Below are 23,790 nucleotides of genomic sequence, written 5' to 3'. Positions count from 1 at the left end.
TTTTTAAGAGACTTCCCTCCTTCCCGCCCTCATCTTGGGGGAGATGAGGGGTAAGAGATGTTAGGGATGTATTCAGAGTTTAAGGGTTTGCATGCCTTTTTTCTACTATAACTTGATGTGGTAACTGTTTAAACCTCATCTAAATATTCATTTGTTCTGTACACAGGGCTTTCTGACAGGTTGCAGCTATGCATGCCAGTTATATAGCTTGGGGGGGAAAAACAGCTTTTCATTGATTCAGTTTAAATATGATACACCCTATGCTTTCAGTAGATTCTGGTTCTGTCTTGGAACTTCCCATCTGAGGAAAGTGTAGGATGTTTAGCACATTTAAGCTATCTGTAGTTCAATGGGCAATTCTGAAGCATCAAATACGTACTGTTATGTTTTGAAGAGTCAAACAGCTTTGTCAAGGCATTGCTGTAGGTTTCATGTGCCTGTTTCTAAGAGACTGAAGCAGAGAAATGTGTTTCAAATACCGCTAGCTTGCCATTTGTGTTAAGGAATCCCACCTGTACATGCAATGAACTTGAAGCATTCTGGTCTGGACTGCAGTTGCTGCAAGTGCAACTTCTTCTAGGGTATGGGAAACACAGCTGTGAGACACTGCCTTCACTCACAGCCTGTCTCAGTTGTGAGGTTGGATCCCTTTGTTCCTATTAGCTTCAAATTAAAATGACACAGGCAGTACGTTCCCCCAGGCTCCTTAGTCCACCACAGGCAAACTATAAAGCTTGCTCTGATGGCTTAAGGTGCTGCCACTCCCAAGGTAGAGGTACAGTGTCACAGAGTGGGCTGGAATGGGATTTGTGCGCCTCATCTACCCTGAGTTAGGTCTGGGCAACTTGGTAGAAATAGCTAATGTAGATGGCTTAAGGACGAGGTCTTCAAGTTACGTCACTGAGCAGCTGAGGCATACTGGGCATGCATTTGGTTCCTACCAGTCTTCTACTGCAGTGGTGACTGTTGGTAAGGGGGCACACAGCAAATGGTAGTAGCATCTTAAGCCAACAGTATAGGATTTATCTGAGGTTTTCTGTCAGAGCTTTAAAAGCATATGGTCAGCCAGCAGCTTGAATTGTGTGCCATTCTTTTGCTTCTGAGTACACAGACAAAGCTTTTCTTCTCCTGCTGCCTTTTTTTAAAGGCTGAATAGCTGACTGAAATAGCAGAAGTTCTGTATGTGCGCATAAATGTCCAACATACAGGAATACATCCTTTGCATCTGTATTTGAATATAAACAAAAACTTGCAAGGAAAGCAATTTTTGCATAAATATTCATTGTTGTACAGATTGAGTATAACACTAGTCTCTTTTCTTCAGAAGAGATCAGCCAGAAAGCTTCAGTGTGTCCAATGATCTCTGCAACCGTATCCCTGTCAGAGCTGACAGCTTGTTTCCAGCACACTAATCAAGATGTTCACAGGCCTGCTGCAGAGAGGGGAAAGGCTGGACTTTCTGAGAACTCTTCTCCTTCACCATCTCGTTTTAGCAAGAGAGAAGCAAATGGAGCAGTGTCTGAAATCTTTTTACCAGACCAATGTAGCACTTCTCTTCCAAATCATTCAGTCCTTCTAGAAATGCCAATCGATAAAACCCCCAAGTTGACAGCAGAACTGTGTGAACAGCAGACAGCAACCACTCTAATACCAACAGAAAAAGGGAACAGGAGAAGGAGAAAGTTAAGGAAGAAGAAAACTCTGAGGGCAGTCCGTGTGCCAGAGAACAGTGATACAGAACAGGATGTAATTGACTCTAAGCCCATCAGGAAAGTCAAGAGTGGAAAGGTCCCTAAAGGAGAAAAGGTTACTACATCCACTCCTCCAAGACAGGAGGATGGAGGCACTACGCAGACAGCAAGAAACAAAGATGAGAATGACAGTGATACTTCTCTGGAACTAGTGGAAATTGCAACCCCTCATTATGAGGTGGTTGACATTGGTTCATCTGAGTCGGGAGGTGAGAAACCGGACAGCCCATCCAAGAGGGATTCACGCAACTCCGTTGACCAAGCAGTCCTAGAGGCATCTTGCTCTGGTTATGATGAAGTGAGCTCTACTAGTGAGATTGGCACAAATTATAGGGATGATGTGAAAAAAAGGTGAGATTATGATAGATCTTTCAAAAGTAAAAGCATTAAACAATATTTGTAAGATGCCTCCCCCTCCCCCCCCATTCAGAAAGCTTTACAACATCTGTAACCTGCTATTCCATTCAGGAATTTTAGCACTGAAATGGGGTGGGGGGAAGTGTCCATCTATATGTCATAAATTGAATTTGTTTCTTTGAACTAACAAACAAATGTGTATTGTTACCTACTAATTTCTATAATAATTAGAACAAGGCCCTTTTCCATGGAAACTTTGTTTTTGAACTTATCTATCACAGACCATATTCTACTTAATGTAGAGTCTTGTATTCTGGAGTATCACTTACATCAGTACTTTGAACATGTGCATGCAAAGTCCAGTCTCATTACTCTTTATTTCTGTGTTACAGTGTGGCTGAGACACAGACTTCCATATCATCACTAAGAGGATCAAAGAACTCTTCAGGTATATCTTCTAAGCTTTTTTTTTTCCTCCCCTTTTTTTTTCTCTGCTTCAAATGTGTATGGTATCTTGCAAGAATTTGAGTTAAGTCTAAATCAAACTACTTCTAGAGGAATTTTGTCCTGAAGATAAGAATCTGCACTAAAAAATGAAGTGGAAAGCCATACGTGCTCCTCACTTCTGTTATTCCGCTTTGGATGTTTTGTGCCTTGACTCCTCTGCACCCCCCCATCCCCTCTCCCCACTTCTGTTCCACAGACTCCTGTTAAGCTGTGGGATAAAACAACAAATAATACAATCCTTTTGCTATGTTAAAGATCTTTCTGGGCTTAATATTGTCCAAATGTCTTCCCAGCATTTTACATCACCCTCTGCCACTTACAGGCTCCAGCTGAGAACTACTATGAAATCTGATTTTAAAGACGCTGAGCCCACAAAATAGTTCTGCTGTTTGGTAATATAAAAAACAGTAGCATATTTGCATAGGTGTATTCACATAATCAAAATACATATGTCTCTCTGTTCTACAGAAGTGTCTTCAGAGCCAGGTGAGGATGAAGAACCTACAGAGGGAAGCTTTGAAGGACATCTGGCCGCAGTGAATGCTATTCAGATTTTTGGGAATTTGTTATACACCTGCTCAGCAGACAAAACTGTTTGTGCCTACAATCTGGTTGTAAGTAAGGCTGAGGCAATGGTGTAACGGTAATTGCAGTCACAAGGTTGCAAATCTCTCTTTTTTTTTTTTTTTTTTTTTTCCCCCTCTCCTTTAAGCCCTACTATGTAGTTAAAGAAGTAGCTGCTTTTTCAGGGGCTTAAGGTTTTATTATCTTATGTTTTCTTCAAACGCCCCTTCCCCCTCCCCCCATCCCCATCCTTCCCTGCTGTGAGAGGGGTAAGAGGAGATTGCTGCGTGCGTCCTGCTGTTTTTGTTAGCTGTCCCACCTTACTCCATCAGGTGCAGATCCTGAGATGTATTACGGACAAATATATTAACAGACCCTGTGCTTTGCTTTTTAGAGCAGGAAGTGTGTAGCCATCTTTGAAGGACATACTTCAAAAGTGAACTGCCTCCTAGTCACTCAGACAAATGGGAAGAATGCAGCGCTCTACACTGGCTCAAGTGACCACACTATCAATTGTTATAATGTCAAGGTATTTGAACTCTGTTGATTAACATCTACTGCTTTTTTTATGCGAGTGTTTCAAGGGATAGGGTCCTGGGCTATGTGCTCTAGGTGACCCTGCTTGAGTAGGGGCGTTGGACTAGCTGATCTCCAGAGGTCCCTTCCAACCCCAACCATCCTGTGTGATTCTGTGTGGACTTTGCAAATATAAAATAAATAAGCCTTTTAAACCTTTGTGAACTGGATATGAGCCCCACCTCATACCTAGTGAGGCTGGAGCAGGAAAAACGCCCAAACCAACCATTAAGTGATTTACTACCCTAATCTTTTGGCTAGTTAAAGCCACAGAGTTTTTGCCAGAGTGGTGTGATTAGCCAAATGTTGGGAACTCTGAGGTGCTGGACAGTTGCCTGGCCATCAATATTGAAGTTGACTGACTGTATTTGTAGCTTTCTTCATTGTTTATGGAGGGCTCAGTTCTCTCTGTAGGTCAGCTGTTGAGAGGAGAACAAGTCTCTAATCTTCTGAGGGCAGATGAAATGGAGCAGACTGAGACTTTCTGAAGCTGGACTTTTTAAGGATAAATGATAAGAAGGCTTGTCCAACATGCAGCTTGAAGGTCTAAAAATATCTGTGTTGGGGGACAAATTGTCAAAGGCTTTTGAGCCTTGCACTATTAAGCTGGTGATTCATGGTGCTTCTCTGTAGGGGACTTCAAAGGGATTCCTTGAACTCAAACACTTAACAGCGTATTTTTTAGATATGCAGTTTGTAATGTAAATTTGTATATACATTAGGGGTTGGTACTAGAAGAAGGCTTTTCTGGTTGTAACTGGTTGCTGAAGTACTGTCAAATATCAAAGATCAGAATGAGCTGATTAAAACCAGGATCAAACTGCTGTGTGGCACTAGACCTTTTGATGTGTTTTTCTCTAGCTCTGTGTTAGTTCCAGAAATGCAGCTTGTAGATGAAAATCATCATTCACTTCAGGGTCTCTTCCCTGAATTGTTTTCAGTTAATGAAATGTTTTAAATATTTCTTTCTTCTGCCAGACCAAAGAGTGCATGGAACAGTTTAAATTGGAAGATCGAGTGCTCTGTTTACACAGTAGATGGCGGATCCTTTATGCAGGCCTTGCAAATGGCAGTGTGATTACTTTCAGCATAAAGGTTAGTTTGTTCAAATATCAGCACCTAAAAGCTTGTTGCAATGCTGTTTCGCTCCACTTTTTTGCTGCTTTCTGTTCTTTCTCTTGAGTAGTAAGTAATTAAAGCATTTTGGCACAAGTACAAGGTCACTTCTATGTCTTGTTCTTGTCAGTGCATGAAGCTGTTCATCTCTGCTTCCATCTATTTGCCTTTCGCTTAACTGCTATGTTATTGTCACATTTCTCCTGGTGATTTTAAGTTTCTGCCTGGCCTACCAGTTCTATGTCATGAGGGCTTTACTGACAGGGATGACTGCTTGTGAATACTCTTTTTTTGCCCATGAAAGCAGTGTGAGACACTTTAATGCATTGCTGTTTTTGTCTGCTCCATTTGGGGTTATAGAAGAGGCTCATTCACACGGTTTTCTGACAAAGTGGCTTAAACAGCAGTCCGCATGATATTTAAAGGGAGGGGAAAAAAAGTGATTATTTAAATAAATTATTATGATTATTCTTCTATGTATATCCTAGACTAATTTCTCAAATTATCCTTGACAGAAAAAAAGCCACATCTTATGGTTCTATCAACTTGTCTTGGCTTGAACGATAGCATCCTAGTGAAAATCTTAAATTATTTTCGGATAACCCTTATCTTAAATCTGTGGTGGGGGAAAATCTTTCTTACTATAAAAGTATTTGCTGTTTAAGTATCATGAAATATCCCAGCTGCATTGATTTCCCTCAAGGAAGAGAGAACAGAAATGTATGTGTACCTGTATGTGTTTTTTCTCCCTAATCACTGCAGAATTAGTGCTGTTTCTTCTCCTTGCCCTAACTTGTAAGGAGGATTTAATGGACCATTGCTAAATGCTTTTTTAAGACAGAAAATCCAAGCCCAAAATAAGGCATTATTTCCTTGATTTGGAAGCCTAGCTGTTTAGAGGTAACTCTTACCCACTACTGAAATTGTGTGTTACTAAGCTAAAATCAGATGCTGTATCAAATGCACTTCAGATGTTATACCAAGCACAGCACAAAAAGGACTCAGTTGACTAGTCATGTTGTCAGTAACAGAATTTTAATTCTTAAATATCTTTCTCCCCTGCCTCCGATAGAACAACAAGCAAGTTGATACCTTTGAATGCCATGGCCCTAGAGCAGTGAGTTGTCTAGCCACAGCTCAGGAAGGAGCACGCAAGTTGTTGGTAGTGGGCTCCTACGACTGTACCATCAGCGTGCGAGATGCTCGGAACGGGCTGCTGCTCCGAACGCTCGAAGGTCACAGCAAGACGATACTCTGCATGAAGGCAAGTGTCTCTGAAAATACATTTTCAACAAAGAATGCTTAAAACAGTGGGGTGCTTTTTTTTAAAATTTTTTTCTTCTTTCTCCTATTTCTTCCTCATCTAATATTCAGTAGATTGTGGTAGGGAATGGGTGGCTTCTCTATTTTAAATTACAAAAACTGAATAATTTGATAGGAAAATTGTCTCTGTCTTGCTGCCATATCTGATGTTCCCAGCAAAACCGCTGCTGTTGCTGTATGTAGGAGGCATATTTATTTCAGGTTGCTAGAAGCTTCTGGTAGTCTTGGAAAATGAGTTTGCCAAAATGGGAGGCTGGAGGGAGAAGTTGGGGGAAAAAGGGAAGCTGGCTTTCACACGCCTTCAGTATACATATCTCTGCGGAAATTGGAAAAATGTACCTCTAGAAAGGTTTTCTTCCTTTTAATAGAAAAAATCAGTATTTATTCTGGTCTAAATACAGTCTTTTATATAAATTATGATGTTTATATATTATTATCATATATATTATGGTATTCGTGGACTGGGGTATGATTTCTGTTTGGCCAAACTGACATAATGTGTGGTGTCTGGGTACATCCATAGTGCTGAACTGTGTTAACTGGGTGTGTGATATCTCTGAAGTGCTACATTCCACTGCTGTTCTGCCTTTTTTTATTTTTGTTATTTCTATCTGAATGCATGTGGAGACAAAATGATGTAACTTTAAATATAAATGTTTTGCGTTTCTAGAAAATGCCCCATGGGCATTGTAAGCTATTGGAGGGACTTGCTGAGCAAGCCGTTTTTCACGTACTGTTGCATAGCTAACTTAATCCTGAAGTGAAAGCTTTTGGTAGATATCTAATTGTTTTTTCTCCTATTCAGTTTCTGGCTTCTGAGATTACAAGTTGATATAGATGCTTGCCTGAGTGCTTTGCTGTGAACAATCACCCAGAGGCGGGGGATGAGTCTTTCCTAAATTGTATCTGTCGCCTTTAGATATTATGGAGTGGTGGCCCAGCCTTTTTTGCCCTACAGACTGTCTATCCTAGTTCAGCTTTTATGATAGCTTACAGAGGTCCCTTCTTGATCCATGATGGATCTTCCTTTCTAGATTAGTACTTGCTAGGAGCACTGTCTTTAGCGTGTGACCCCAGGATAAGTGCACAGCAAATCCAGTATTTGCAGGAAGCGTTGGGCTTTATTGGGCATGTGCAGGGCAGCATTCTGCATTCAGTTCGTTTGGCCCCCAATCAGCTGCTTAGCTGTCCCTGAGACCAGGCCATGGGTGGGTTGGGTTGGCCTGGTGAGCTGCAAGTTAACAGCTTCTAATGTCAATTGTGAAGCGTCAAAAGCTATCATTAGGGTGGCTTCATACACTTTCTAGCCCTTACAGAAGGAATTCAGTGCCTTTTTTTTTTTTTTTTTTTTTTAAATACTCTCAGTTAATTTTTTAAGACTGTCAGAGGAAATGCTATAGTGCAACTTTGAACTGAACAGTGTCGGAATGTTTCGCTTATTCATTTCCTTATCTGTTACAGAAATTAAACTTTTTTTATTTATTTTTTTTAAGGTTGTGAATGATCTGGTATTCAGTGGCTCCAGTGATCAATCTGTCCATGCTCACAACATTCATGTAAGTTGCATATACAAGTTAAAATGGCTTTTGCTGTTAAGACAGTGAAATCCTGCACTGTAAAGTCAGTATTTCCAAAATTCTTGACTGACTGTTGAGGCAGACTAGATTCCAAAAAGGGAAGTAGTATGGCTTTTTTTAATGTCTATGCACTACAGGTAACTAAGGAGGGGCCCAGAGGATAAAATACCTAGGGAAACATATCCATTAAACATACTGACTCTTGCAATATATGTAACACCTTCTTATCTGGGGGTCTTGCTTTTGCCAGTTACTTCAAAGGTGCTGAAAATCTGGAAAGGGTTCAGAGCAAGGCCATGAGAATGTTTTTTCTGACTAGGGGAAGAGTTCCAGTTATTACAGGAAAAACTGGAGGAACATGAACCAAGTGTTTCAAACAAGCTGATTCTAAAATCATTTTAATATGCATGAATGCTTTGTCTCCAGCTGGGCATTCCCATCCTCTTTCAGCCCATCTTTCCTCTGTGCTAGCACAAGCATTCATGTGGCTATGCAGTGAGTTAAATAAAGAAACTTAGCAAACTTAAAATTCAATTGACAAAAAGGTTGCATATTTCTTTGTATTAGGCTAAATTTTTTCCTGATCCTGCTTCTTATGGCTGCATAAATACTAATTTGGCACAGAACTAGTGCAGGATGGGTGGGAACATGTAGCTAATGATGGAAAGAGGGGAAGTACTCTTTGCAATAGTGGCGTGCGTTTCTGTTGGACCAGAACAGCTGTGTGTTTTAGCTTGAGCAAAGAAAAGGCTGAGCAGTACATGATCATAACCTTTAAAGCACCTTAACAGGAAATGGAAGCCTAATAAAGAGTGCTTCTAATGTCTGAGTACTGAGGGTTGAAACTAGCTGCCCTATCTAGGCGACACTAAAATTAAGTTTAAAGAAGGAGTGGGAGATGGGGAAAAAAAAGGCTATTTGGCTTTGCTTTGTCTTGGCACAGACTGGAGAGCTGGTACGGATCTATAAAGGCCATAACCATGCAGTAACAGTTGTGAACATTCTGGGGAAGGTGATGGTGACCGCCTGCCTAGATAAATTTGTTCGCGTTTATGAACTACAGGTAAGAAAATAGATGATGATTAATGAAATTTACCTAATATGTATTTGTGTCATTAATGATTCCAGAGTTAAATAGAAGTGCTTATTAGTCCCTGCCCCATCCCTCTCTTTCCTGTTGCTCAGAACATATGGTGGTCTTCACAGCTAATAAACATGGGTTTTAGAGAATATGACCTAAACATTTTGTAGAACCAGAGTCATCCAAGAACCAGGGTTAATCCAAGGATAATGAGTGCACAGAGAAGCGGGGATATGTCAGTTTTCTTTGCTTGAAACACTAAATGTTTAGTTAGACAAGAAAAGGCTCATATGATTAATGCAAGCAAAACAGTAAGCTTTCATGGTGTCTATGAAGTTTGGAATCCACTGGGGGGTCTGGGTGCCAAATATTCAGGTAACTGCTCTTAGAAGCATTGTGTCACTTGCGCATCCATGAAAAAATCTATAAAAAATCATGCTATTAAATGTCCATTTCTGTTTCTTTCAAGTCACATGACCGCTTGCAAGTCTATGGAGGCCACACAGACATGATCATGTGCATGACCATCCATAAGAGCATGGTAACTTCCTTCTTTTTATTGGTCTCTCATAGAAAGTTGTCTTGCATATGCTTGTGGAAATTACAGTTTGGGGTTTTTTTCAGATAATGAAATCAGCCTGCTCTCTGACTTTGTTAAACAGAGGAACTTAGAAATGTCAGCCACAAATGCAGTTTGCTATAATAGCATTGTATTTATATAATACTATTGCCTGGGGAAAAACAGTTACCTTCTAACTTACTGTAATCTTAGAACTATAGTTCTCTTTACAGTGATGATTGCATTGAAGAGTCTAGAAATACTAAAATATTCCCTCTTTTCAAGTGTTTCAGTCCTGTTTAACTTTTACTAAAGCTAGTCACACAGATGCTAGAGAAAAACATCACCCACAGCAAGATCTCTAACTTTGGAAGAAGCTAGGCGAAGGTATGCAGTTGATTCAGGTGCACAGATTGCTTCATGCATCAGCAAGATAGGGTTGAGAAGCACTCCTGGATATTTACTTGCTTAAAATAGCCACTAAAAGCATTTACTGCTGCCTGTATATACAGGAATATGTTCCCAAACTTTCTTTCAGATTGTAAAATAAGGTGTACAGTAATTATCTATAATAACAAAAGAATCAAGTCAGAGCTGATCCACCACTGACTAGAATACACACAGTCCTCGTTTCACTTCTCCTGTGGGTGAGATGGCGAGCTAAGTGCACTCAGGCTGAGCAGCTTAGTGAAGAATGAAACAATAATTTTCTGTAGTAACCTAAATAGTAAAGTGTAGTCCTTCACCCAAAGCAGATAGGCTTTTATATCTTGGTAATGAATTTCCAAGAGACAAAAAGACTTGAAATAGATAACAAATGAGATCTTCAGCTTGCAGAGTTTTCTATATTATGTGAAGACTTCTTCCCCCCTCGCCCCACCTTAATGAATAACTTCTGTAGGATTATGAGCATCTAACATGTTTTCTTTCAAAGGACAGTTTTGCATGGAGCATTTGCCAAAAAAAAAAAGAAAAAGTGTGGGGAGGGGAGCTTTTAGGATGTCATTTTGCCTGCCTTCTCGAGGTCTGTTTCAACTTTGTTTCTGAAATCCTGGTGTTCTTCCTCCCCCTTCCTCCCCCATCCCTTTCTGCATATACATTTAACTGGTAAAGTCCTGGAAACTTGACATTTACATCTAAGGGTGTTTTTTTTTTTTTTCCCCCCTTTGGTTGATTGTTTTTTTGCTTCAGTGGACAGTAACGTTATATTTTAAAGTTTTCTAAACTCTTACACATGTGACACTATCCATGATAGAAGTTATGAAAACATTTCTTAGTAGAGTTTTGTAAACCATGAATTTAAATCTTAAAAGAATTAGCTTAGACCCACTCCTTAAATTTTGAAGCCTTGTGTGTTGTGTTGATGTCTTGTTGTTCACCCAATATAGTCTACCCTTAAGCCTCCTTCAAAATGCTACTTCATTCCCAACTTCCTTTTTCATAAACTTTTCTTTTACAGATCTACACTGGATGCTATGATGGTAGTGTCAGAGCTGTGAGGCTTAATCTGATGCAGAATTATCGTTGCTGGGTAATGAGCAAAGTGTTTTTAGTCTTTCTTTGCTGTAGTTCTTAGACTAATCTGCTGACGGTGGTCACAATTCAGAGTCTTGAATGGCTTAACTTTTAATTTATTATACTTCAGTAATCTTGTTAAAATAACTGAAAATATGTAACTAGTTGCTTCTCTGAGTCTTTTAGTGTATGGGTGTGCTTTGGGGCAAGTCAATAATTGCATCTTAAACCTTTTTTTCCAAAAGTTTTAGATAGTGGCATATGACTTTTTAAAACCACAAACTCCAGCTGAGTTGCACAGAAAAGCTGATTTACTGTTCTAAATAAGTTTAATTTAGTTCCCAATTACTTCATCTAAGGTAAGCTTAAATTCTGTAAAGGTTTAGTTCATCTCTTCTTCCTCCCATTTTTTTTCTGGCAGTCTAGGCTTGGCTAGAGGCAGGAAAAAATCTCTGTAAAGCTATAATTAAAGTACTAGAGACCACTGAGAATGAAGATGGATTGGGAAGGTTGAAAACTCTATAGGAGGAATGTGTCTGTGAACAGTCTTGGTAGAATATTGTTGAGTTGCAAGAATAAAAGAATTAGATAAAATTCTTTCTCTGGCTTATGATGACATGACTTTTCCACCAGTGGCATGGATGTTCACTGATCTTTGGAGTTGTGGACCATCTGAAACAACACTTGCTAACTGACCACACCAATCCAAATTTTCAGACCCTAAAGTGTCGTTGGAAGAACTGTGATGCTTTCTTTACTTCCAGGAAAGGTTCCAAGCAGGTATGTGGTGGAAGTAATGTGGCTATATTTAATAGTATAATAGGAAGGTTAAAAACCCCAGGTATAAAGTATATACTGTCATCATAATTGTGGGACTTGCTCCTATATCTCTTTAAGATGGTTAAATTCTTTTAGTCTTAACAGGCTTAACTGAATATAGTTATGGTCAGGAAAGGCTAGCAGAGATCAGCCTGTGACAGATGAAGAGTGCAGCTAGGTGTGGTAGCTTGAGATGCGATCAGTTTGAAACAGTATGCTCTTAAGATCTGATATGGAAATCATTAACACTTTGAAATGTTAGAAGAAGTTCTGGTAACTGTAATCTAGAGTTTTTCAAGTTTTTGTAGTAGAACTTTATTTTTTAAGATGGACAAGCATCAGTTTGAAAGTGTTTTTTTTTATACTCTTAATTTACTGTTCACCCCCCACCCCCCATTTTTTGTGGATGCTGGGTGCTGTTTATTCTTCACATGGGGTTGGTTTTGCTTAAAAAAACTTATTAAATGTAATTTATAAATTTCTGAGTAAATGTTAGCACAGATGAAAAAAATTGAAGAGTTGATGGGTGGAGGAAGGGTTGCTGCCTATACACTGACCAGTAAAACCCACGTGTTACCTCTGGCAATATAAACTGCCTTCTTGTTGAATGCTGTTCAAAATACACAATGGAAGGCAGTTTCTCTGAGAGCTGAAAAGCAGAAGTAGAGTCTTTAATATCTTTCTAAGCACTGGCTTTGGATATAATGTATTTATCTGATATACCCTTCTACTTAGGGAGCTGTTTCTTATTTGCCTTGGATTATGTCGTACGTGAAATACTTTATATAATATATATGATTTAGTAGCTTGGCATGGGTTTTTAGAAATGTTAAGCCACTAATTTCTTTTATCTAGAATGCCATTTTTGTTGAGCTTTCTAGAATCCTTTGCAAAGGTGTGGGTTTTTTTTTTTGTTCTTAACTGACTACTCTTGTTCTTTTCTAGGATGCTGTAGGACACATTGAAAGACACGCTGAGGATGACAGCAGGATTGATTCATGAAGCTTTTCACCTCCCACATTGGGAAGTAATTTTATACATCAGAATTATTACAAATAACACCCATTTCTTACTCCAATCTTTCCTCTTTTCTTTTCCAACTTGGAATGCAAAACAGGAGTGGGGCTGAAAGGCCTTGCTACAGAGACTGCAGGTTGTATTGCGCTCTGTAGAAATAAGGCTAGTCTATTAAGACTTGGCCCAAATGGAAGATTTTTGCAAGTTTTTAATTCATTGACAGATAAGAATATCCCCCTCTTGTCTGCCTTGTTTTTTTAAGAAGTGTATTCCGAGCGTCTTTTGGAAGTCCAGAGGGGTGTTCAGAACTTAGATTACAATAAGTGCTGGTGTTTGCAAACTCACCTTAAAATCTGTTAAGTGTCTAACTAAGACATGTCTGTTTTTATGTTGTATCCAGTTTTTTAGCCAATTTTAATAAAATTCTGCAAGAGAATATCACAAATTCTGACAAGTGTAAGCTGAATATCCAGCTTACATTTTGTCTTTCTTCATAAAAAGAAAAGGTATTTTATGGAGAACTGGAATAAATTAATTGTTTTTTTTTTTAATGTTAACTCTAATTTATGCCTATTTTTATTCCTTGTCTAAAAATTGTTGTAACTGGCACAATATATACAGACTGCCCTCAACATTACATTTCCTAAGGTGTTTTTAGAGGAAAGCAGTCACTTCTTCTACTGGCGCACTTCTTCAAGCAAAGCAACCAGAACAGTGGCTACACTAGCCCACTTAGTGATCTTAGTCTCTTTAAATATAGGTACCTTTGTACAAGAAAGGAGGGACTAGTATCAGTATCTTTTGTTTTATAGTTAAATACCAGCATAACCACTGCTATCTTGATACAACCCGAGTTGGATTCCTGATTTTATTTGGTAGTTCATCTTGCCAAATTGTTTATCTTGTCAATGAGATCTGGTTTGGAACATGAGTGACTGACCTTGTAGTCCTGTATCTTCATGGCGTAGCAAACTAATAGAAATGTAACAGCACGAGGTGTCTAAGTGCATCCACTTTGGTATTTTGTTTCTGTTGTGATGAAGCAGGATTTTAGAGTCCAAAGTTCTCAGGCAGAAGCTGGGCTTACAAAATGCATGTCACATGGAAAAGAGTTGTTTCTACAGATGCATGTAAATATACCACAGAGAAGCTGTTGCAGAGAGTAAGACTGTTTCTACTGCTCAGGGCTCCTCTGCAGTTGTCCCTTGGGGTGGCAGACTTAATCTAATTTGGCCATAAAGTACAGTGAAACGTGCTTCTTCCATTGGAGATGTTGCCTTAAATAATGAGACTAACTTAGCAAAGAGCTTTTTGTTCACTTTTGCTTAACCTGCAGCTGAGAATAAAAAAGCAGAGGTTCTTTCAAACTGTATCCAGAAGGTAAAGATAACCCAGTCTTCAAACTGAGCCGCTTATGAATTAATCCAGTGCTTTTCAAACAAGTAGAATGTACTCATTTCACTGGGTGTTGCTTTCACTACTAGCTTGAGGCTCAGACCTGCCAACCTCAGACCAAATACATTTTATAGTTTTGTTCTTTGATCACAAAGGAGCCAAGAAAGTGACTGAGGGAAGCCCATGGGTGTTCTGCTCTGCCACTAACCAGGGGACTTCTGGGCCTTCTCTGAAGCACGCTGTTTTTACACTGTCTCAGCTGAGGAGTATAACTTCTCTGCAGTTCCTTGACATTGATGGTTTTTCTTCTCAAGAGAGGCAGGGGTAAATTAGGAATGAGATACAGTAGCATCCTGCTTCAAACACATAGGAATCCTCATGGTTCCAAAGCTCCTGCGGTGTTTTTTTGTTTGTTTTGTGGAAGTTTTTTGTTAAACTGTTTGGGAGTAGAGGAAAGAAAAACAGTATGTGACTCGGACCTTGTCTGAGGGATTTTCTTTTTTCTTTGTGGGTTGTTTTGTTTTTGGGGGGGTTGTTTTGTTTTGCCATGGTCTGTGGATGAAGCAATTTAAGAGATGATCAAGATCAGGGAGTCCTCTGAGCAGTGTAATTGTTTTCTGATGCAGGCTGTATTGCTCTAGGGTCACCCAGAATACTAAATACCTAAATAGTACTAATAGCTAATACTATACCTAATACTAATACCTAAAAGCAGAAGACTGTGCAAGACCTATAAACCATTTCCAAAACTATTGATATTCAAGAGTTTTTTGAACCATAAAGAGGGAGCATGTAAAGGTGTGGAATCAACAGTGTGAACTTTTCAAGCTGTCTTTTGTAGATGTGATTGAAGTGAAGGTGTGGAGCTGTGTATTCGAAGGACAAGCATGTGGAGTGTTTATATCATTCTGAAAGCTGGTGTGTGAGAGTAGATTTTGTTACTTTTTCCTTGCAGTTCTTCATGTTCTTTCAGCTGATGACTTTGTTTTCAGGAATGCGTAAAGATCCTTCTCATTCAGTGTTGCAACAGATAAAGTTATTACACTTCATTTGCATTCCTGTTTGCTTATAGGGTTTATCTTTTTCTCGTTGGTATAAGCAGGCTTCCCTTTCTTGTAGTCCATTTCAAGGTATCCAAGATATTTCCTTATCTGTCCTTGAAAACAGTCCTCCCCCAAAGGCTGGACTTTTGAAATCCAGCTTTAGCAGTGATGTCTTTTGTTATTTGGTAGGTCATATCAGATACATCTTAATAATCTTAAACTGAGTAAGAGGCAGGGAAATTGCAGAGCTGGATGAGTGTGTATAAAATGTTGCTTTATAAATAAAAATTGCTTGGGGCTCAGAGGAAAATGCTGTGCTGCTTCGTTGTCCTGAGGATGTCTTGAAAGGATTTGCTACAAAGCTGTCCTGCAGATGTGAAATTTCCCAGACTTCTTTGCAGTTCCTATTTGTTCAACTGGAATTACATGCAGCTTTCGTTACTGGCCCTTGGCTTCTTCTAGAGGCAGTTGCAGAGAATAGCGGGTAAGCTAATGCATTAGCTTGATAGCCATTAATCAGATATCCTCTCCAGTCTTGCCACTTAATTAGGATTCTGCCTTCTGATATACCTCCAGTCAAAGAACGAGTGGAATAACTTTGGGAATGGGGAATATTTCTAAACTTTGGAAAGAGTAATATTTGCGGGAAAAGCAGTACTGCACATATGAAGCCTATATTCAAGACTGGTTTTGTTTTTTCTGCAAGTAAAATGTTGCGGGTGGAAGAGTGAGTAGAAGGGGGTTTATTTTGTGTTTAGCTGAGGATTGGGGGATTTTTTATTACTCAAATGCTAAATAATGAGCTCTGGACTTAGTATATGGCTGACTGAAGAGGGCAATCCTATTGGGATGCAGGCCACCATTTTCCCCCCAGCAGTACTGACATTGTGTTTAATTCAGCTTTGACCTTCCTTAGTGGGTATAAAGTGCTCAGAGCTATTGTACTTTGTATGATATAAAGAATGGGCCATGAGTTACTCAAATTGGTTACGTCATTCTCTTCAAAGGTGGGAGAATTTATTGTGCCATCTATATACCAAATTCTACTCAAGCTCAAAAAGGAGGGCCCGAGTAGCATAAAATTATCACATAAACCTATTATGTGTCCCAAAGCTTAACCCTCCCCACCATCAGATTTCCCTACCTGTATTGAATCATAGGATAGTGCTGATATTGGTCTAGACTCTTTGTTCCTTTTTTTTCTTCAAATCACAGTGAAAAATAACAGCTAACTGACAGTGCAATACTATATAGTCTAATGCTGCTGCTTCAGATATACACTAGTGACTTTTGGTCAGCAAGGGATATTTTAATATTTTGGTACAAAGCTGCCTGCCCCTTGTCTGTATGTGGAAAGGGGTGGGAGGGAAAGCTGTCACATCTGTCGGTACAAAGGTGCATTAAATACCCCAGCTTCTGTTTGCCTGATATAACTTCTGTGTGGATTGCAGCTTATTTAAAGACGCATTGTTGGAGCATGAGTTGACTACAAAATAGCAGGAGTTTGGTTGTGCAGTGTGTTTGAAGCAGTGCAGTTAAATGCACGTTTTCAGACTGTACACTCTAATATTGCTGGATCAAGATAAACAATAACTGAAAACTCTAACTGGCAATAATGGTAGGTTCCCAGGGATAAACATGTGGTTTTGAGGAAATATTATTTCCTTTTTAATTAAAACACAGGTACAGATGAATCCCAGTTTTCAGGATTTGTATGGTACTATTACTCACACAGTCTGTTGTCCAGAATTGCAGAATATGTAAGGAAGGATTAGGAAACAGTTTCAGCTATTGTTTGTAAAATATTTACTAGTGAAAGTAAAGAGCAAACTGTGTAGGTAATGTTTTGTTATATGCACCTGCCAGCTTCTCAGTTTCATTTTGCTGTAAGTGTTAAACAGTCTTTTTGAAGAATGAAAGTGGAATAAAACAATATGATTGAATATTCAATAATTTAAGCTGTGTAGCACACGTGCACAGATTGACCATGTTTTCCTCTTTCATTTTGGTACAAAGCTGTGAGCATAATAATGAAACTTTACACAGCAAAAGAGAAATAAAATAAAAATAAAAGTTCCTTATATGGTTTGTCAGCCTGATTCTTCTTTGTTTTGAACAGAATGATTCTTTAATAAGATTCTGTAGAACTTGACTTCGTTCTGGATTTTTTCCGTTTTTAAAAGGGCTGGATAAAATCAGACAGGACAGTTTGAAGCTGTATATTCCAGCGGCCTCCCTCCAACACTGGCAGGAGCATTGCAAGCTGTTGCTCCCAGTGAGCAGGATCCTAAGACAATGTCATTCAGGAGGGAAAATGCAAGTTGTGCACCCAGCTGTGCCTCCAGAGCAACATACCGACTCCCCTGCTTCATGACCCTTTGCAAAGGGAGCTCTCTAGAGCTGTGCGTAGCTTACTCACCAGGACTTTAAGAGCCTGTTTTGAGATGCCGATCAAAAATCCTGATTGTGATCTTTTGACTGCTAGATTTTTTTCTTTTCTGAGCACCCCAACAAAGAGCATCTCAATGCCATATTTTTTAATGTGGAAAATAATAATTTAATGGAGATAATACAGTGCTGGAACCCAGTGCTCTTAGTATTCCAGTCATCTTGAAAGCTTTATTTTAGCTAAAGCAAAAGTTGGATTTAAAGGAGAATAACTTTTCCTTGGACTAATCATGGGATTTTTTTACTCTTAAAGAGTAGTAGCTTACAGTGCAAGACAACATTAAGAACTTTATAGCCAAAAGTTTTTTGGTTTTTTTTCTTAACAATCTGTCAGTTAAATGTGCTACTTAACAGAATAACTTTCAGTGGATGGTAGGATTCTTTTTTGCAGTTGCACTTTACAATAGTGGATTGCTTTTTTACTTGACCGTGCTAGAGAACTAAGAGAAAGTTCATCCTTTGTTGTGGTTAGTAAGCAGATGTTCTAGTCTTAAAATTGCATTTTTAAGCCTTCATAAAATATGTTTAAAGGAAAAAAATTGAAGCTCTTCATTTGACTTGCTCTTTTCAACAATGTTAAAATTGGATCAGAAAATAGAATGCACTTTTTAAAGTACTGAATTCAGCAAAAACAGATTTTGTTTTGCGTACACATGCATGTGGCAAGGGCTTTCCCCTCAATGACAGGTTGTCCTGGCAAAGCTGATCTGTCTAAACCTTTTTCTTGCACTTTTTATTTTTCCTTCCATTTTTGTATTGATCAGTGATTGACCAGTTCTGAAAGCCTGTCATCCTTAAAGCTGATGATCATAGAACCTCTAAGCTCAAGTGCTCTCTTTTAATGCATTCAAAGAACTAACTTGAAAGTATTTGAGATCTTAAGCTGATTTCACATTTGCTATAGAACTTCAGAAGCTCCTATATGTTCAAGGGAGTGGTGGGAGAAGGCTCACTGTTTCATTCCCCTCTGTTCCTTCAAAAGAAAGCTAGACATGGCCAAAGCCCAGTTAATTTATTTTCGGTGAGATAAAGTTAATTGTACTTGCACATTCTAATAGTCTTCCCCAAATGGCCATTATATCATAAAGTGTCTGATTTTCCTAATGTCTAGAGTGGAAGACACCTTTTACAGTAAGGAAATAACAGAATGCTGTCAGGAAATATTTTTATATCTCATCTTGAGTGTGGTGTTAATCATTGTGGTGGTGGATAACCTATATGAAAAACCTGCTGCTTATTTGCTCTCTGTATTAGTCAGGTACTTTTTAAATTTATTGATCCATTAAAATTTTTTGCTAAGGTGCAATTAGTAATTTTTATCTTCTCTTGCAGTTTACATCAAATCTAGGGAGCCAATGTAGTAAGGAAGATAATTATTAAACCAGACGGATAGAAGCACCTTCTAGAAGATCCTCTAGAAGATCATTGCTGGGAATAGGAAGGTAGGGGGGAAAAGGGGTTTATCAAAGAAAGCTTAAGCCAGCCTGACTTGTGCACTAACAGAACATTTCCCTAAATTAGTAACGTAGAAATGGAGAAGACCATACAATAATAAGAAGTGATAATTGTACTTCCAAATCTAGAAGTAGTGGATCTAATGTGGCATACATTTCACTAAGCTACAAAAAAGCTGAGTTTTTAACTGATAACCAGTAAAGGACTCTAGTTGGGGTATGGCTAAAATATATTTTGAAGTTGAAACAGACTCCATCCACTGTTAGGCATTCCATCCAAAATACTTCCAACAAAATAGCACTGTGGGAAAAAAAAATGTGTATGTATATTTATATGTGTAAGAGGTGTTTCATTTCTGGAGTTGCAAATCAGTTTACCTTATAGAGAAAGCAGTTGCAGTTAAAAAATAAAAATCCAATATGTAATTAAGATAGTATTGGGATATTAAAAGTGTCTGAGAGCTAATTGCTGGGTTCTGACACTTGCTGGGGCACTAGACCAAGATTTAAAAATGTATCTGGATACCAGTTTCTTTTGCTTGACTTCCCAGTTTCTAGTGTAGCAGAAATCCAACCCTCATAGCCACATCTATAACAACATAAATGATTGGGATGCATAGTATTAATGTAGTATTAATAGTATTAATCTACCACAACTTCATGTGAAATGCTCAGTTGAAATTATGAAGATGCTACAGCGATTGAACCAGTATCAGGACAAAGAGTAGGTGACTGATTACAAGGTGGTACTAAATACTTTCACAGTTCAGATACAGTTCCAGCTTTGCCTTTGTACCAACTGTGGGGAAGGTTTCTAGTTGCCAGCCTAAGCAGAATAATGGTGAATGCTCCATGACTTTACCATGCAGAAAAAGTTTAACTTAGTCATAAGTAAGTTGTTGTTCCTCAAAATAAAATGCCAGGGAGATGATATAAAAGTAGTTACAGAATACAAGCACTAGTCTCCCTGCGGAAGTATGATTGTCTCTTTTTCCAAGGCACTCTGTGCTATTCATCTCAGCAAGCGAAGCCTGTACATGCGGAAGTGTTCTTGTTAGCGCTTGGGGATGAACGGAGCTGGTTACATTCAGCAGATATCTTGAGTGTGTTCTTAATGGTGCTGGCGGATGGCTCTGGTGTTACGCATACATCGTGAGCTGCAGCCACTAGAAGAAAAGTTAGAGTTAAAGAAGAGTACAGAACGGAAAACTTGTTTTTATTGAGGCGCAAGGCTTGGTGCAGTATGGAAACGGCGGCAAAGAAGGGGAGAGGAAGCAGGGCAGGCAATTGCTCAGCCTGTCCCTCTTTTTCATGATCTAGAGCGTGCTGCCGGTGTGCACACTAATGAGAGACGAACAGCTTTAGCTCTACTAAATGCCTCTTCCTTCATCCTCCACTGCTTCTTCATGACTGTGCTCCACTTTCTTATTGTGTTCTTCCCACACACTCATACATGCAAATAATATTCATACAGCTCGTTGTTGCACATTTGTGGCCCTCCCTCCTCTGGTTTCCAAATTTGCCCTTGGACAGTGCGATTTCTGCATTATTATCAGGACTGGTTGCTTAATGGAATTAGAACTGAAGCTTGTAAATGCTGTGGGAAGGGGAGAGTGAAGTGAAATTTTTCTGTGTTCTCCCTAGGAGAAGACATGCTTTTAAATTTAAACTAAGTCTTCTGAATAAGATTAAAAAACAGTTGAGAACTAAATTGACCCCCATTATCAGTTAACACATTTAAAATAAAGTATGTTTAATTAAATTGCCTCAAAAAAAAGCTTTCAAAAATGTTTTTGAAACATGTTAAAGATGATATGAAAAGACAGTTGTCTGCCCTCCAGTTGTGTACTTAAGCACCAACTGGAGTCTTGCACAGCAGCTGTAGCTGGCAGAGCATGTATACATGCGTTTTCTATGTAAAATCAGTAGCAAAATTTTTAGCAGATTTTGTGAACTCTTACCAACTGGATGACAATTTCAGACCAACTCTCATAGGCTTCCTCAAGAACATGTGCAATGAATAATAAGATCAAAACTCAATATCGTGACATTGTGTTAGAAATACTGGAATAAGACTATTTACCTCCAAGACATTGAGTTTAATGATTCCATCTCCATCTTTATCAAAGGCATGAAATGCTCCTAAAGCAATGACAGACAGATTAAATCACTGTGGTAGCAAAGAGTAAAGATGATTCCATATAGCAAACCAAATTATGTTCCCAGTGTGCCATGCAGACTTGTGCAGATATGTTTTTACTTACTTGGTTACCAAGTTTTTCTGCTCTGCTTTTCTTTAGTTAATATTGGAGAAATACAATGGCTTCTTTTCTTTTGGGTTTGTATGGGATGGTTGTCATATTTTAGAACCCCTGAGCACATCCCTTAAATTATTAAAACTATACATAGACAGTAGCACTTTAAAACAACTTTTCTTCAACCACCATAATGTATTTCTGAGAGAGGAGAAATGCAGTAAAACTGGGATAGCCACTCACTGAACATAGCGTCCAGTCGCACAAAGCAGCAGATGAAGCTGTCAAAGTCAATGTTCATGTTCTTGTCAGCGTAGCGCATTGTAATGATGTCGTAGAGCTGGTTGTTCAGGCGAAAGCCTGCAGAGAATGAGAAATGGGGCACAGCTGGGCCGCAGCTGCAGAGAAGCGCTTGTGCCACTGAATCCTCGAGAAAAGGTTTGGCCTGCCTCAAGCACTTCCCAGGCCCAGCCTAGGCTCAATTGGGATGAAATACTGCTACAGCTACAAAACGAAATGAAGCTAGAAGGAGCTTCCCTGTGTCAGACTATTTTCTTAAAACAGAAGAAACATTTTGAAATTAATATTTTGGAGTTCCAATAGCATATGAATTATCCCATAATGTAAATATGAAGAGGAGTCTACACCAAAGAGCTTAAAATTTAGGTTAGTCTGATAAGAGTGGAAAAACAAAAACTGGGAGGTGGAAGTGTAGGATGAAGTTGCTATGCACAGTTATGCAGTGGCCGAAAAATAGATAAGTGGGTAACTCCCTGGCTTGGTGTTATCAAACTACAGCACTGACTGATGTAATATGCCACCTAACTTCTTAAAGGAAATTTAATGATTTTGGCACTGTTGGTTGCTGGCTAAATGCAGGGTCATGCATGGTCTCTAAGCTGTAATACTGAGACTGGATTTAGAACTTTTTATTGTAAAATGTGTTCAGGGTAGGAGGTATTTAAATTATTTTACATTGACTTTCCTGGTGAGAATGGAAACCTGGAAAATACAAAATGACCCATGTTTCTCCTGTTGCAAGAGTCCAAATCCAGATGAATGAAGAACAGAGTTACTGACTTTTTGTAAAGTAAAATATAGCCATCTGTTTCTACTCCCTGATGAACTGTTACTGGTAACTGTTTGATGTATCAAGATACCAGTGAAGATGAAGGGACACTGAAATCATCACACAAGTTTACTAGTGAAACTCCTGATTTTCTGAATGAAGTCATCTTGCTCTCTTAAAGAAATGGGGTGATAAATTTGCTATGGGAAGCCTCCTGTCTGCAGAAACAAGCGCACCAATGTGTTTGAGAGAAGAAGCAAGACGGTAACAGTCTCTCTTTGCAAGATGAATTCCATTAATTGCAACTATTACAAAAACATGCTTTGTTGTTGCTGCGCACATAGAAGAAGAGACTGAGATCACAGTGGCTCAGTCCCCTTGCTGCCTGGCCAGCCAGCAGCTACTGCATGGTGTGGATTTGCTCTGCAGTTGCAGCCAAAAGAGATGGTATAGCAACCTCCACATACAGTCTAGCCATTGCTTGAGCAGGACGCAATGCTATACGAAGCAGGCGAACAGCCAAGCCAAGTGCAAGCTATCCCCGTCTAGAACAGTGCTGCTGACAGACAAGGTGCCTGGTGCTGCCCGTCCCCTCCCTCAGGCCAGTGCTCCTTGCAGATGTGGCATGTTGGGAACAGGGCTCTGCCCCCTCACAGCTGCTGCCTCGGGCTGCAGGGCAGGTGCCTGGGAGATGGACAACTTCCTATTGCAACATGTCACCTGTACAGCTGTGTAAAACAGCAGGTGAGAAAGGAGGTCACATGGGGTGTATGAGAGCCTGAATGAAAGAACCTTACAATAGCAAAGCATTATTCATGCAAAGAGTTGAAGAGATGATTTGGTCAGCAGGCATACAATGCTTGTGCTCTGGATATTTGAAAACCTCTGTTGGGGAAAAAAGTGATTTTGAAATTGCCCTAGGGTCTTTCAGAGGCTGCACGACATTCCTGTTTCTGCTCTAACACAGCAACCAAAATGAGGTTTCACTTCCACCTACTCCCTCCTGTTTCTTCAACTGTTGGGCATTGACTACTAGGGGAAGTACCTGCATCATTGACTGCATTACGCATCTCATAGCTGTTAATCGTTCCCGAATGATCCGTGTCATAACGCTTGAAAATTTTCTGGAAAAACAAAAAAAAAATGCACAACAGAAATAAAAACTGAGATACATGCCCTAGGCTTTAGGTACTTGAAGGCTTTGTCATCTGCTTTATATTCCTACAGGCAGTCTAGGTTGTTAGCACAGTCCCAAAGTATAATTATTTAATCCTATGCTGTGAAAGGCAAAGAACTCTTTCTTCTAAGGACCCTCCTTGTTTGACTTGAGTTTATGCTGTAAATCCTCTCTCTTGATTGCCCTA

General features: G+C 39.2%; 2 protein-coding genes across 17 annotated transcripts in view; one reads left to right on the top strand and one right to left on the bottom strand.

Moving 5' to 3' along the window:
• The window catches only part of ZNF106 (zinc finger protein 106), a 62,388-nt gene that overhangs the window by 28,172 nt on the left and 10,426 nt on the right, over window positions 1–23,790 (top strand). For 4 of the 9 annotated variants that reach the window (XM_026061631.1, XM_026061627.1, XM_026061633.1 and 1 more), the window contains 12 exons: window positions 1,325–2,102; window positions 2,501–2,556; window positions 3,084–3,229; window positions 3,574–3,708; window positions 4,734–4,850; window positions 5,944–6,135; window positions 7,688–7,750; window positions 8,715–8,834; window positions 9,322–9,393; window positions 10,871–10,942; window positions 11,560–11,706; window positions 12,691–17,288. In XM_026061631.1, coding sequence (XP_025917416.1) covers window positions 1,325–2,102; window positions 2,501–2,556; window positions 3,084–3,229; window positions 3,574–3,708; window positions 4,734–4,850; window positions 5,944–6,135; window positions 7,688–7,750; window positions 8,715–8,834; window positions 9,322–9,393; window positions 10,871–10,942; window positions 11,560–11,706; window positions 12,691–12,747 — 1,955 coding nt within the window. In that variant the 3' untranslated portion in view covers window positions 12,748–17,288. Of the gene's footprint in view, window positions 1–1,324; window positions 2,103–2,500; window positions 2,557–3,083; window positions 3,230–3,573; window positions 3,709–4,733; window positions 4,851–5,943; window positions 6,136–7,687; window positions 7,751–8,714; window positions 8,835–9,321; window positions 9,394–10,870; window positions 10,943–11,559; window positions 11,707–12,690; window positions 17,289–18,980; window positions 19,091–23,790 lie in introns of those variants that run through there. The other 5 variants (XR_003252815.1, XR_003252814.1, XM_026061632.1 and 2 more) reach the window with 3 other exon arrangements.
• The window catches only part of CAPN3 (calpain 3), a 33,300-nt gene continuing 28,591 nt past the window's right edge, over window positions 19,082–23,790 (bottom strand). For all 8 annotated transcript variants that reach the window (XM_026061643.1, XM_026061642.1, XM_026061645.1 and 5 more), the window contains 4 exons: window positions 23,472–23,550; window positions 21,601–21,717; window positions 21,186–21,244; window positions 19,082–20,268 (listed from right to left, as the gene is read on the bottom strand). In XM_026061643.1, coding sequence (XP_025917428.1) covers window positions 20,242–20,268; window positions 21,186–21,244; window positions 21,601–21,717; window positions 23,472–23,550 — 282 coding nt within the window. In that variant the 3' untranslated portion in view covers window positions 19,082–20,241. The remainder of the gene's footprint in view (window positions 20,269–21,185; window positions 21,245–21,600; window positions 21,718–23,471; window positions 23,551–23,790) is intronic.

This window comes from Apteryx rowi, unplaced genomic scaffold (genome assembly GCF_003343035.1).
Source record: "Apteryx rowi isolate R43461 unplaced genomic scaffold, aptRow1 scaffold_183, whole genome shotgun sequence".
Lineage (NCBI taxonomy): Eukaryota > Metazoa > Chordata > Aves > Apterygiformes > Apterygidae > Apteryx > Apteryx rowi.
Note: the sequence above shows the minus strand (reverse complement) of the source record. Positions and strands in the feature narration are given on the sequence as shown.